We start from the raw sequence: 13,728 nt of genomic DNA, 5'->3' as shown, positions 1-13,728 counted from the left end.
TAGTGCTTTGGGGCCTTAAAAACAGAGCCACCCCAAATTAGTGCGCGCTGTCGAAAATTTAGGTCTAAATGACTCACCCAAGATCACAAAGTGCGTCACAAAGTGGGCAGAACCACATCGCCCTTATTGAGGCCTGGTCTCGTGTTCTAACTGGTAAGCCACAGTCTCTCTCCCATGACTTCAGTGCCCTATATTACACTAGTTGCATTCGGCCTCTAGGAATAATAACTGGAGAGAGATTCCTATATGTTTTCCAGTTAATCCTTTATTTTGTTCATTACATGGAGACATAATTTTGAAAGTCAAGTTCACAGGAGACTTTGGTAACATCTTAAGGCATTAGCAGTAATAAAGGCGTAAATTTAAAAGAGGTTTCAGAGTAACAGCCGTGTTAGTCTGTATTCGCAAAAAGAAAAGGAGGACTTGTGGCACCTTAGAGACTAACCAATTTATTTGAGCATGAGCTTTCGTGAGCTACAGCTCACTTCATCGGATGCATACCGTGGAAACTGCAGCAGACTTTATATACACACAGAGATCATGAAACAATACCTCCTCCCACCCCACTGTCCTGCTGGTAATAGCTTATCTAAAGTGATCATCAAGTTGGGCCATTTCCAGCACAAATTGTTTCATGATCTCTGTGTGTATATAAAGTCTGCTGCAGTTTCCACGGTATGCATCCGATGAAGTGAGCTGTAGCTCATGAAAGCTCATGCTCAAATAAAGTGGTTAGTCTCTAAGGTGCCACAAGTACTCCTTTTTTTTTTAATTTAAAAGAGGACAATTCAAGACATACATTTTCTCTCTCTTTTTGTTTTGTTTTGTTTTAATGACTCGGATAACTTGAAAGCAAGAACAACCCCTCCCCCCTTCCCAAAAATACATAATCAGATTGTGGAAGGCCCAATGTTCTTCCAGGTTCAGATGCGGGACAATACCTCAAAGGATCATGTCAAGATAACTGGTCCAACAAAACTTGTGCTGTTTTCTGGAGGGTTTCGCTGTACATAAACTGACAGATCTAACAGAATATTCAATGTCTTGTCAAATCGAAGCATGACATTACAAAGCGGTTGTGGCAAGCAGACAATCTGGTGTATTAAAAGCTGGTTCATGTTGCTTTTGAATAGGAATTTCTCATGGGAAAACCTTTTAATAAACGGAAGAGCGCATTTAAGCAGAAAGCTGTTCCTTGTGTCCGTACTATCCCCGATTCCCCTTGCTGTGGTTGCTATTGAAGAGCTCTATGTGGAATTGGAGATTGTTTCCTTCTTTCCCTTCTGTTGACTCTTCTGGCTGACAAGTCCAATACTGTATTTACTCTATTACGAAGTGTTGCTTAAAAGGTGGGGGGAATCTTGGGGGGGAGAGGGGGCTAGGGGATTTGATTTGATTTTATAACTCCCTGAACCATTTTGTGGGCTTGCACAAATGAACTTGTGTTTTAGGACTGTTGTTTCGCCTATAATTTAAACTCATTTCCCCCTCCTCACCTTGACTTACTTTTTAATAAAAGACAAACAAAAACTAACAAATACAACAACAACAAAAATACACCACAGCTCTTCCAGCTACAGGGGGAGTTTGCTTTGCCTTAGGGACAAAACCATCCACCGCCCCCCATTAGAACTCAACAATCCTAAATCAATGCCAGATCATGATCTGCATGCAGACAGAGGTGGCTTGCAAGAAACCTTAAGAGCGAGTGATTGTAGGAATCCCTGTGAGCAGGGATGACTCACTCCCTCTGTCCCACAGATGGCAAGCCACTGTGGCTCCATGCCACCCCTTGACCACAGTCCCGAGGAACAGGGCTGGCATACTAGGGCTGCAATCTGCACCATTCAGATGGCTGGAGCGGATTATTTGCTGGTTTGGGTACTCATGGAAATTGTGCACGCAGAGCAGAGTACGCAGACATGCCTTCCACTGGCATGCATTTCTGCCTGCAATTAACCAATCTGCAAGAGAAAAATCTGTATAAGCACCATCCTCAAACATTAAAGGCTTTGGAATCCAAGCTGAAATCCATATGTAAATTTTCTGACTATCGGAATGAACAGCCAAATTAAAACCTGTATCTTTTCTGTTGAAGTTTTAAAAGCCGAATTAAAAGATTGTAGCCATCATTTATAGCTAAATTGGGTATGTGCATATCTGTTTTTCAGAGCTGCTGAGTACCCAAAATCCCCATTGCAATCAATGAGGGTTCTGGCATTTCAGCACCTCTAAGTCAGGTTGGGTGTTTGTAGTGGGCCTAACACTGAGCAGAAGGATTTTGAGAGATTATGGCACTGGTTTGCAACTCAGAAGCTCAGGGTTCAATTCCTGGCCCCACCACAAACCCCAAGTGTGACCTTGGGCAAGTCACTTATCTCTTTGTGCCTCAGTTTCCCTCCTTAATATGGGGACAATAATCCTTCCTTTCTCCCACCCCTTCTTTTATCTGTTTAAGACTGTAACTTCTTTGGAGCAGGGAGTGGCTCTCGCTATGTGTTTGTACAGCCCCTACAACAGTGGAGCTCTCTCGTACAATGGGGCCTTGAAAAGCTAGTGTGAAATTATTCTCCTGTGGGATTTAATGGTTCCTATTATTAGGGTTCTGTATTTTAAACTCTCAGGGCTGGCCCTCCAAAGTGGATTTGGCAGGTCAATACAATGCATGCTGTATTCCTTTGCAGTCTAACCCAGTTATCTGGGATTCAGATGGACAGATCTGATGAAGACAGAACAAGAATATCTGAGGGCACTTTGTTTTAATGTGGTGTCATATTTTCAGGTCTTCTCTGAACAGTTTATCAGCCCTTTACTGAAGATCACAGTTCATCTGCCCTTCAGAGCACTGCAGCGGCTTGGTTGGACCAAGACTAGACCCACATTTATTTCCTGAATGGGGGGAGGGGAGGGAAAAATAAAAAGTAATATAGGAAGCAATAATGTGCTGGTAACAATCAGCTAAAAAACAATTTGGGATCCTAAAATAGGTGCTGGTGAGAGGGCCAGATTATTCGTTAGATCCGTTTAGCATTGTTTTAAACTCAGCAGCTTTTTCATTAGCTCACTTTCAACACTTCATCCTTGAGCACAGGACTGAGAGTCAGGATTCAGGGTTCTAGCCACTGAGCTGCCACTGACCTCAGACCAGTACTTATGGGCTGGTTTTCAGAGGTGCAGGTGCTTAGCACCTCTGAAAGTCAAGCCGCTGACTTCTCTTTGCTTCATTTTCCTTTCTTGCTAGGGGTGTTGGAAGATGTAATTAAGTTTTGCAAAGCATCTGGGGAGACTTCACGTTGAAAGGTGCTGGAGAAGAGCAAAGCCTGATTATTACTACTGAAAGGAATGGATTTCCTATACATGTCTACATCAATAGAAAGAGCACTAATTTATAGCCTGATTGTATGCAACTTTGCTTGTACATTTACAGAGAGCAAGATCTCAAAGCTAAGGCCTGAATTATGAACATCAGAACAGACACATACAAGGAAAATATTCTGGTAAAAGTTAAAATCAAGTTTAAGAAGTTGGAAAGGGGAAAGGCTTCTCATAGATAATCTGAAAATGCAGATGACAATCACAGAGAGGGAGCATCTCAGATGCTAATAAGTTACATCCCTACCCTTGGAAAACAGACAACAAATAAAATCTATGCATTTCAGAACCCAAGCCTGGCACTATAGTAATCCCCCGCTCAGTTTGCATCTCTGGTGATTAAAACTATTTGCTGTGTGCTTCATGTGGGTTGATTACGTGTCCTATTTTGCATGTATTTATTTATCTTTAATATTTGTGTTAAAACCACCTTATACTTTTTTCTTTTCTTTTCTTTTTTTTTTTAAAGGATGAGGTACAGTCTTCTGAGGCCCCACTAGGGTGGAAGATGGTTTCACTAACTCATTTAAAAAAAGGACAAAGATGGGATCTTTGCACCGTTTCAAGTCTTTATTAATAGGATGGAACTAACTCTACAATGAAAACCAGGCTGGAAGCAGAGTGGCCAGCTATCATGACCTTACTACGAGTCTCAGGATATTCTGTGCTTTTTCTTAAAGACTTAGCTTCTGGAGTCATTGGAATATGTGAGAATCTCCACTTTTGATTGAAAAAATAAAGTAATTTTCCAGCTCGCACAGTTGCAGAAAAAAATATTGAAAATGTGACCCTTAAAGGCACAAAAATCAGAAAGCAAATAAGAGGGACAAGATGAGTGAGGTAACTTGTTTTATTGGAGGAACTTCTGTTGGTGGAAGAGCCAAGCTTTCGAGCTTTCAGGACCTGAGGAAGAGCTCTGTGTAAGCTCAGAAGCTTGTCTCTTTCACCAACAGAAGCTGGGCCAACAAAAGACATTACCTCACTCACCTTGTCTCTCTAATATCCTGGGAGCTACACAACCACAACAACACCGCAAATGGAAAGTAAATAAAGAGACTGCAAAATTTAATTTGTTTTTCTAATTCTCATGACTATTAAGCAAATCTCATGATTTTGGGGCCCTAATTCTTGATTCTGAATGTTTGAGGTTGACAAGATTGTGGAAGGACGAGAGTAGGTAGCAGGAATTTGTGTGGGAGGGGGCACATGAGAGGACTGGACATTATCAAACTAAATTCTCTATGATCCAAAGTATGAAAATTTGCACGTTTCAGAGAACTGGAGATGCGTGAAAATCCTCAAATTCCCTTCACAGAGGTTCACACATCAATGATTTCTTCAGTTCTGGCCATGGGTAGGATTCATGCTGCAATGAACCCAATAACTCCAAGTGAAATTCAGGTAAAACTGCCAAGGGTCATGCCATCAGACGTTGGGCCTGTGAATCCCATGTGGTATTAATGCATAACTACAAGGAGGAACAGAGTTCCTGCAGGGCAGAGAGCATCTGAGATCCTGTGTTTCTTATTATTTGTATGGTGCTCAGATGATGAGCATGGAACAAAAACCTATCTGGGTTAGCTAGCTACGTAGAGATAGATTTTATCGAGAGCGAGAGAGAGATACAAATAGAGCTACTTGGAATTTTTTTTGACAAAACTATTTTTAATCGAAAAACACCAATTCATCAAAACCCAAACTTTTCCTGCAAAAGGGGCACTTTCAAAGGGAAGGTTTCTCAGATTGAGGGGAGAATTTCTGCTCCAAAGCAGCGAGCGAGAGAGAGACCTACCCCAGAATAGCCAATAGCCCAGTGGTTAGGACACTCTCTTAGGATAAGGGAGATCTGGGTCCAACTCCCTGCTCTAGAGAACAGACTTGAACCTGGTTTGCCCATGTCTTGTGCATCCCAGGTACCATCATCACTGGGCTCTTGGCTAGCTGGGGGTGGGGATCCCTGTCAAATAAATAAAATAAATAAATAAATATGGAAAATCTTGGTTTCATCCCACTGTGGATAGGTATACTGTTTCCCACCCAGCTCTAACTACAAACTCTAAACTAGCTTCCACCAAACGTTCAGAACTATTTCAAGGGAATCAAATATAACTCTCTCTCTGTGGCTACATAGCTAGACAAACTCTCTCTTTCCATGACGAGAGGCTGGTCTACACATGGTTTTGTACCACTATAACTACATTGGTGTAGAAACTGAAGCTATGTATGACAGATGGGATAGCTGTGTAGTGATTTCAGCTCTGTGATTCTGTGATTCAGTGATTCTGGTACAGCTGCATCTAGACTAGGAGAATGTAACATTTCATCTTAACTATTTCAGTTTCTAAACCAATAATAATTATACTGGTTAAAAAATGTGTAAAACCAACCCACACAGTGAAAGATTTACCTTGAGAGAGATTATCTGCGTACATAGAGAGAGAATTAGATCACAAACTGTGACAGAGACCTTCTTTGCCCCCTGCTGGAAGTATTGGGACCCTGACACTCACCAGCTCAGGCCAGGCTAACAACAACTTAATCTTCCAGAGGCCTAGAAGGGCCAGGAGGAGATACTAACCAATTGAGCACCAGCAGGCCAGTTAAAAGGGCGTGTCTGCTTTTTTGGGGTTTTTTGTTTGTTTATTTAAAAAGCACAAAGGGACACATTTTGAGTTTGTTATTTTTATTTAACTGTGTAGAGACTGATGCCAAGCTTATGGCAGGTAGCCAGAACTTGTGGACTAAAGCAGGGAGTGCTTGCACTACCATGTGTGGCCTTCCAGGGAGTGCTATGGAGCAGCCCCATCTGGAACACAAACCTTCTAAAGGAATCAAAATGTGTCATCACAGCCAGTGTAGAGTTTGTAGCAAAAACCCAACCCAGGCGATCTTGATGTGTGTTCTGGATTCCCAGAGCACATTTACCTGGCTGTAATTTTGGTCACATATATCACGCATTGATTTCTCAATTCACTGAAGCGCGCATAGCAAAATCTCCCGGTTCCACACAGAGGATAAAAATGCCCAATCACCAAGCCCCATTAATACTAATGGATTCTGCGCTGAAGTCGTAACACAAATGCACCTTTAGAGCAAGACACGTGCAGCAGATGGGATGCGCTCCACCACCTCAATTGAGGTCCTGCCTCATTGCCATTTTGTGAAGGTTTTTTTTAAGTTAATCTTTTAAGCGCTTGACACACAAACGCAGAGCTCATTATATCCAACAAAACGTTTTCCGAGGAGCTCGCTAGATTAGAAGCCCCTGACATTTATCTAATCAGAGAAAATTATAACATTAATCGTTACTTTTCTATTTAAGAAAAAAGGCATGATTCAGACAGGTGTTTTAATAGAAAGCAGCAATCATGACTGTGGAAGGAAAATGTCAGATCAAGAGCCATCAATGGCGTGCAGTAGTCTATGTTAGAAACAAAAAGCTACGGCAGAGTTTTTTGATTTAAAAGTGTGGCTATGTAGTGGGGGGAGGAACTGAAAAATGATTTTAAAACAAGGCCCAGATTAAGGCCACTAGAGTGATTTCTGGAGCTATGCGAAGGGAAGGATTTTTTGTGTATCTGTATCATGGGACTGGGAATCAGGGCATCTGGGATCTCTTGCCCCTTTGCGGCCTTAAGTACAGATTTAAACCTCAGTTTCCCTTCTGTACAAAAGGAGGTAATAACGAAGAGGGATTGTGGGGTTTGACTCATTCATGTCCATATAGTATTTTGAAAACCTCAGACTGAGGTTTTAACAAAGGCCCTGATACTAGAAGGCACATGCTTAAATCCATTCCTATTCAAGAAAATCCTTAAACACTTTAAGCATGTATACAAGTCCAGTTCGCTTCAAGAGGAATTAAGCACATGCTTACAGTTAAACGAGTGATTTCCTAAATATGATGATTTCCTGAATTGAGTCCTGTCAGGAGTATGTCCCCATGGGGGAGAAGCGAGCAGTGTGATAATACCTCAAAGTAGCACCCTGGAACTCCCATATTCACCACAGTGATATGATTATATGTTCTGTACAATGCATGCCTTGTAAAGTATCATTTCATCATCTTGATCTGTTGAACATCAATATCCCGTTGAGTTGCACATACCATCATTGTACATGAAGTTATAAAGTATTGCTATATGATCGTTACTGAAGTATGTGGTAAGTGGGAAACCCCCACAGCCAGTGGCAACCGAGAAGCAACTATCCCTGGCCAGAGAGGCGTTGATGGCCCATCAAGAAGAATCCACTCTCTCAATGGGGGCTGCCTAACACCCATGTCACAACAGGGATCTTTCTAGCACCTGGAGAGCAAGTATAAGTGACGGTCAATGACAACACCACTTGGCTTCTCTCCTCCCCCATCTCAACCTCTGGAAGACAAAGACTTGGAACTGGGGAGATTGGTCCCAGGCTGAGAGGGAAAGCCAGCCTGTGTATTAAGAGCTACGAGCTACCCGTGACATCTATTAGGGTGAGAAAAGCTGCTTGATTCAAATCTTGCTTAGTCTGTTAAAGTTAGAATTGCCGTCTAAACTCTATTTTTTATTTCTTAGGTAACCAACTTTGATCTCTATGCCTACTGCTTATAATCACTTAAAATCTATCTTTCCATAGTTAATACATCTTGTATTTTATCTAAAACAGTAGGTTTTTGCTTGAAGTGCATGGGGAAATCTCAGCTCAGGTTAACAATGGCTGTTGTAGGTCCACTCCCCTTTGTTGGGGTGGCAAACTAATTAATGAGCTTGCATTGTTCAAGGGAGTCTTGAGCATTGTAAGATGGTATATTTCTGGGGTGCAAAGCTGGGGGTGATTTGCTGGTGTCTGTCTTTGTATAATTCATGAGTGCTGGAAAAAGTTGGAGAGCTTTCATGCAATTTAGCTGGGCGTGGGTCTCCACATGCTCACGGCTGAGTGATCATGCCACCCGGAGGAGTTTGCTGCTTGTCACTGGCATAGCTTTGTGAGAGACAGTCCAGGCTGGAGAGTTAAGGGGGCATAGCAATCCCACAGTTCCAGGTTGAACCCGGGGGATCCTGTCACAAGCAGCTCCCCTTGGTTTAAGCCAAGCTCACAGGTGGTTTGTTGGAGATGATCATTGCCTTAGAGGCAAATGGGTACAGTTGAATAACCATCGTTTTGCTCCTTATGTCAGGCAAGCCCTTCATCACCGAGGGCGAGGCATGTCACTTGCTTAGTAGCAAAGAGAAAACCTCAGAAGATTTGGGAGGGTGCCGTTTGGATATATCTCAGCAAGCTTTCTGCTTACTGCGGGCCTACACCTCGGATATGTTTAAGAGTGGGAACCGCCTCTCTCCCCATTTATTTATCTCATTGTTTTTTTTTTTACTGTGGCTGTTCTGCCTACTAATAACCATAAAACACCCTGCAGTGCAAACCAATAATAGCATGTTCTTAACTAAAAAGAAAAGGAGTACTTGTGGCACCTTAGAGACTAACCAATTTATTTGAGCATGAACTTTCGTGAGCTACAGCTCACTTCATGATGAAGTGAGCTGTAGCTCACGAAAGTTCATGCTCAAATAAATTGGTTAGTCTCTAAGGTGCCACAAGTACTCCTTTTCTTTTTGCGAATACAGACTAACACGGCTGTTCCTCTGAAACATGTTCTTAACTATTAATTCTGCCCTTTCGCTGCAGCACCTTAGGTGATCCTGTTAGGCTGCTGCTACAGTGCTCAGTTTTATTCTGTTTATCTTGGGCACTTATCTGGGCCCATCACTGTAGTATCGGAGTGCATCCCAACCTTTAACTTACCCTCATAACACCTCTGTGAGACAGGGCAGTGCTGTTATCCCCATTTTACTGACCAGGGAATTGAGGCACAGAAAGACTAAATGACTTGCCAAAGGTCACACAGGAAGTGCGTGGCAAAGAAGGGACTTGGAGTTGGGTCTTAAATCCCAGACTACATCCCTAACCACTGAACCCAACCTATTCCCACTCAGTAACACCCTAAGAAACCCCTGGTGAAATTCAGCCCTCTACAGAAACCCTGCACGTCACTTAAATCCCACTTAAGCCTTCAAAATAAAGTTTTAGTGGAACACAAGTGGCATAGGGGCCTTGAGCTGTTCCTGTGAACAGGGTTGAACACTGCATCCCCAATGATTATTTTTCATACAGATCCCTGCTCTGTGCTTTGATTTAAACAAAACAAAAAACTCATTGGGCATCTCTTTGTAAACATGAGAAAACTCCATCTCCTTCCATAGCACAAGTAGACAGTGTTCTTTACATCCCAGTGCTAAACTGTGGTCCATGTTGGCCTCCTGTAACAGTCCCCAACCCTGGCTCATTACCAGGATTTGAACCCAGGACCTTCAGCATCAACCTCTGCCACATTAACCGAATTAGCAGCGATAGCAGGCTGATCGCCTCTCTGTGGATCAGCCACTAGAGGGGGACATGACACATTTGATATCCTCTACACATTTGTAAAGCTCTCCAGCCTCCACATGCTGCTAGAGATAATCCCCCACACTGAGTGCACTAGCCAATGAGAGCTGGACATCATGACACGAGTGTCCCAAAAACTTACGTTGCTTTGGGTGGATGATTGAGTTGTCCATCATACCCCCCGATGCAACTTTTGAGCTTCGTAGCTCTGTAGCGGGCAGAGAGACTTACCACCAACAAAATTTAAATCAGGCCTTCAACACAACGGTTTTAATTCTCATCTCCATTGTACCAGTTTGCTATTCCACCACCTTCAGTACTGGAACTTCTGATTTAACCAACGTGAGATCTAAATGAGGATCAGTAAAAATAAATCTGGGCTCCGACATTCTGACTGAGGGCTGGTCTACACTACGCTTAAGTCAATGTAACTTATGTCGCTCTGGGGCATGAAAAAGACACACCCCTGAGCGACACAAGTTACATCGACCTAAGTGCTGTCCACACCAGTGCTAAGTTGGCGGGAGAGCGTCTCCGGTAGCGCCGACATAGTGCGGTAGTGTAGATTTGCTCCGAGCCAAGCAGAAAGCAGAAAGCAATAGATAGGATCATTACAGAAAGACTCACTTAGATGGACACTTATCGAGGCAAATTAGGTACCCAGCTGCACCATGAGGAGCAAATGCATTCTGCAGACACTGTCTCCCTACCTCTTCAGGATGAGGAAATCGAACTGATTAACTTGCCGTTTTCTATTGACAAAAAGAGAATGTGCCAAGGCCAGAGGCAAGTGCAAACAGAGCAAACGGGTGTGTGTTTCTATTTTTTATTTTATTTTATACATATGCAGGTTTATTTCCGAAGTAGAAGCAGCCCTCATGCTTCCAGGCCCTCTACACTGAAAAACGTGGAAGAAGAAGGAAGTACCCGAGCTAACCTGTCAGTGTAGTTTTGAAGCTAAAGCATCTCCCCCTAGAGCTGAAAGGAAGGATGTAAAAAACCATTGGTTAACGATTCAAAATGGTCAGTAAGCAGTTACCTTGATACTGGGCACTGAACCCCTTCTGCCTGTGGTTGCCGTCCGACGTAAAGTGAAGTCGCAGCCAGTTTTTACTGCTGATTACTGGGGCGGGCAGATTCATTCCAGTAAACCTGTAAGAAAATCAACCAGTGATAGTCAAATGCATGTGGCTGGAAATGGTCTTCTGTGAACTTAACCGGAAAGTTGCCCTTCAGATGTCCCAGGAACTGTTCCACTCTGAAGAAAATTGAATGAAAATACATAGACAGTATTTCCCTACATAGTGTTACCATCTTTCACCTCAAGGACTCGTGCAGGTTCAGGACCCCAAATTGTTCAGCATGCATTCCAGAAGGGGAAGTCAAAGGAACAGCATCCCCATTTCAAAGGAACAGCCCAGCAAAAGAGCAAGCTGGAAAGCTTCCAAGAGGCATTCTTAGTTGATGAATGAGCCAGAAGAAATGCAGGGCCCCATCCCAAATCCTGATCTAGAGCCACCCACTGGTGAGCTACCACTTGCTCTCCTTTCTGGGCCTTTCAACTTCTGCTGAATGCAGGATGATAGAGTGTGAAACGAAAGAGGAAGGTCATTAAAGCATTCAGGACTGCTTTTTGATCCCACTGTAAAAAATAAAAAAATAAAAAAGTCATCTGTCTTTCCTGTGAAAGGTGCTAGGGATTTTCCCCCTCTCTCAACTGGAAGGGTTATATTCATAACTGGCTATGTCTCCCTCTCTCTCTTATTTTTAGGACAAGGAATGCAGGTGACCAAGAACTGAGCATGTCTGGAGAGGGTCAGGATCCTTTACTAAGGACACTCTGTTCATGTCCTCAGAGCTAAGGAACCTTGCTTGTTTGTGCCAGATGTGCACTTCTGGCAGTGTGGGCATGGCAGAGAAGTTACTCAACCAACATACCTCAACATGAGCTGCTTCTAGGGCAAATGAGGTTAGTCTGACTTCCACGTCATTTGGTTCCTGGCCACTTGGTTCAGACTGCTAACAAGAGTGCTGATTTTAATTGAGGGGAGGGCAGGGCAGGTGCGAGGAAGGCTACTTCTTGTAAAGAAATAAGCCAGGTCCACCAACTGACTTCACTCAGGCCACCGAACAGCTCTTGTGCAGTGATAACATGCAATCCACACCAAAGTGGAGAAGACTGGAGCCCTCAAACTACAGGTGGAAAGCACCATATCCCATTAACAACCCATTGAGCCACCTACTCCCCCAACTCCTTGTTTAATGATAAGCTGATTGCTTTAATACATGGCAGGAAAAGAAAAAAAAAACCTCTTAGCTAAGTTGTCCTGTGCCATGTCTTAGCCTGGAACAAATGTTTACATAATAGAGTTGTATGCACGAATGCACCCTTGAAAACTGGGGTTTATAATAGGAGTATTAACAGCCTTTACTACAGCAGTGCAAACAACATGCCAAGTGAGCTGTAGCTCACGAAAGCTCATGCTCAAATAAATTGGTTAGTCTCTAAGGTGCCACAAGTACTCCTTTTCTTTTTGCGAATACAGACTAACACGGCTGTTCCTCTGAAACCTAACATTGCCATGATATCAGCTATTACAGAATCCAGTTACTTTTAACAGAAGCCCATTTAAAATATTTTTTTATAAGACTATGCCACTTATTTAAAAAATTTCAGTATTCTAACACTAGTTCTGTTCTGGACGAGAGGAAAAGAATCCCAGTAAATCAATTCCGTTCTCAGAGAGAGGCTGCACATTTTATAGCCAACACATCCAGTAACAGACCAGACAGCCAAAGCAACATAAGAAATCCCACCCCAACATAACACCCCAACGATAACTTGTATCTTTCCTTCTGGCAAACAGCAAGCTGCTGGGATGACATTGTGCAGTACATTTACTAACGACGGTGAACTTCAATACATCCCAGTTCTATGTGTTAATGAAGCAGCCCTGATGAGTTTACTGCGTAGCTAACACTTCTCTGCCACCTACTGTACAGCCTTTAAACAAAGTTTAACCTTCAACATATACCCACCCAGGTGGCACAACTCCAGGCAACTGTGAAACACACTTTAAAATGTTTCTCTTATACTAATTCTTAAGATTGTTCCTGGTCATTTATCTATTGCTTATTTAGATTTGATTTTTGCAAACCTGGGATGTTATAGAAATGGATCACATCTGGCATTTTCCCACCGATGGATAACTCAAAGAGAGCTGAACCAATTTCACTTAAAACCTTTCTAAATAAATACGTTCAAACATAATCATCTTTGGGCTGAGATCAAACATGGGCTGTTTATTACCAATTTTGAGAAAGTTACTATGGATGGTTACAATGGCAGCATAATTAAACTTAATCCTTGTCTTAACCCAGAGGCTATGATGTTATTGTGTATTCTGAATCAATGGTCCGACAACTTGACCCTGTGTCTGTAAAGTTAAATGCCAGAAATCTATCATTGAGTCCATCCTAGTACATGATCATTCTGCAAAGCTACTTTACAAATGGGCTAGATTCCCTTTTGTCTTGCACCTTGTGTAGTTATTGATAGGAGTGTAAAATGCTAGTAAATCAGGGTGGTAGTGTTTTTTATGCACCTCACACTGATATAAACGATTGTGTAAGGCGTGGGTTGGAAGAATCGAGCAGTATATATTTTGTGTATGGAACTCATCAACACCTTGTAACATCTGCCTAATCCATCTACAGGATTTTGAAGGCATTAATCACTGCCCAATCTGAGCATCAAACCCCGACTTCAACGGGACTATGCATGTGCTTAAGATTAAGCACCTGCTTAAATCCTTTGTATTCTCTTAGGCACCAATGCCACAATCCGCCACTTCTCAAAACGTCCTCCTTCATCTCTGCCCCCGCCCTGCCCTGATCAACTTCATTTTTATTTTCTAAACAAAATTAGAC

At 42.6% G+C, this 13,728-nt stretch overlaps 1 protein-coding gene across 4 annotated transcripts in view; it reads right to left on the bottom strand.

Moving 5' to 3' along the window:
* CSMD2 (CUB and Sushi multiple domains 2) overlaps positions 1-13,728 on the bottom strand; it is a 549,151-nt gene that overhangs the window by 274,806 nt on the left and 260,617 nt on the right. For all 4 annotated transcript variants that reach the window (XM_048825804.2, XM_075121410.1, XM_048825805.2 and 1 more), the window contains exon 6: positions 10,838-10,950. In XM_048825804.2, the coding sequence (XP_048681761.2) occupies positions 10,838-10,950 (113 nt within the window). The remainder of the gene's footprint in view (positions 1-10,837; positions 10,951-13,728) is intronic.

This window comes from Caretta caretta, chromosome 19, assembly GCF_965140235.1.
Source record: "Caretta caretta isolate rCarCar2 chromosome 19, rCarCar1.hap1, whole genome shotgun sequence".
In the NCBI taxonomy this organism is placed as follows: domain Eukaryota; kingdom Metazoa; phylum Chordata; order Testudines; family Cheloniidae; genus Caretta; species Caretta caretta.
This window is presented reverse-complemented; position numbering and strand designations above follow the sequence as displayed.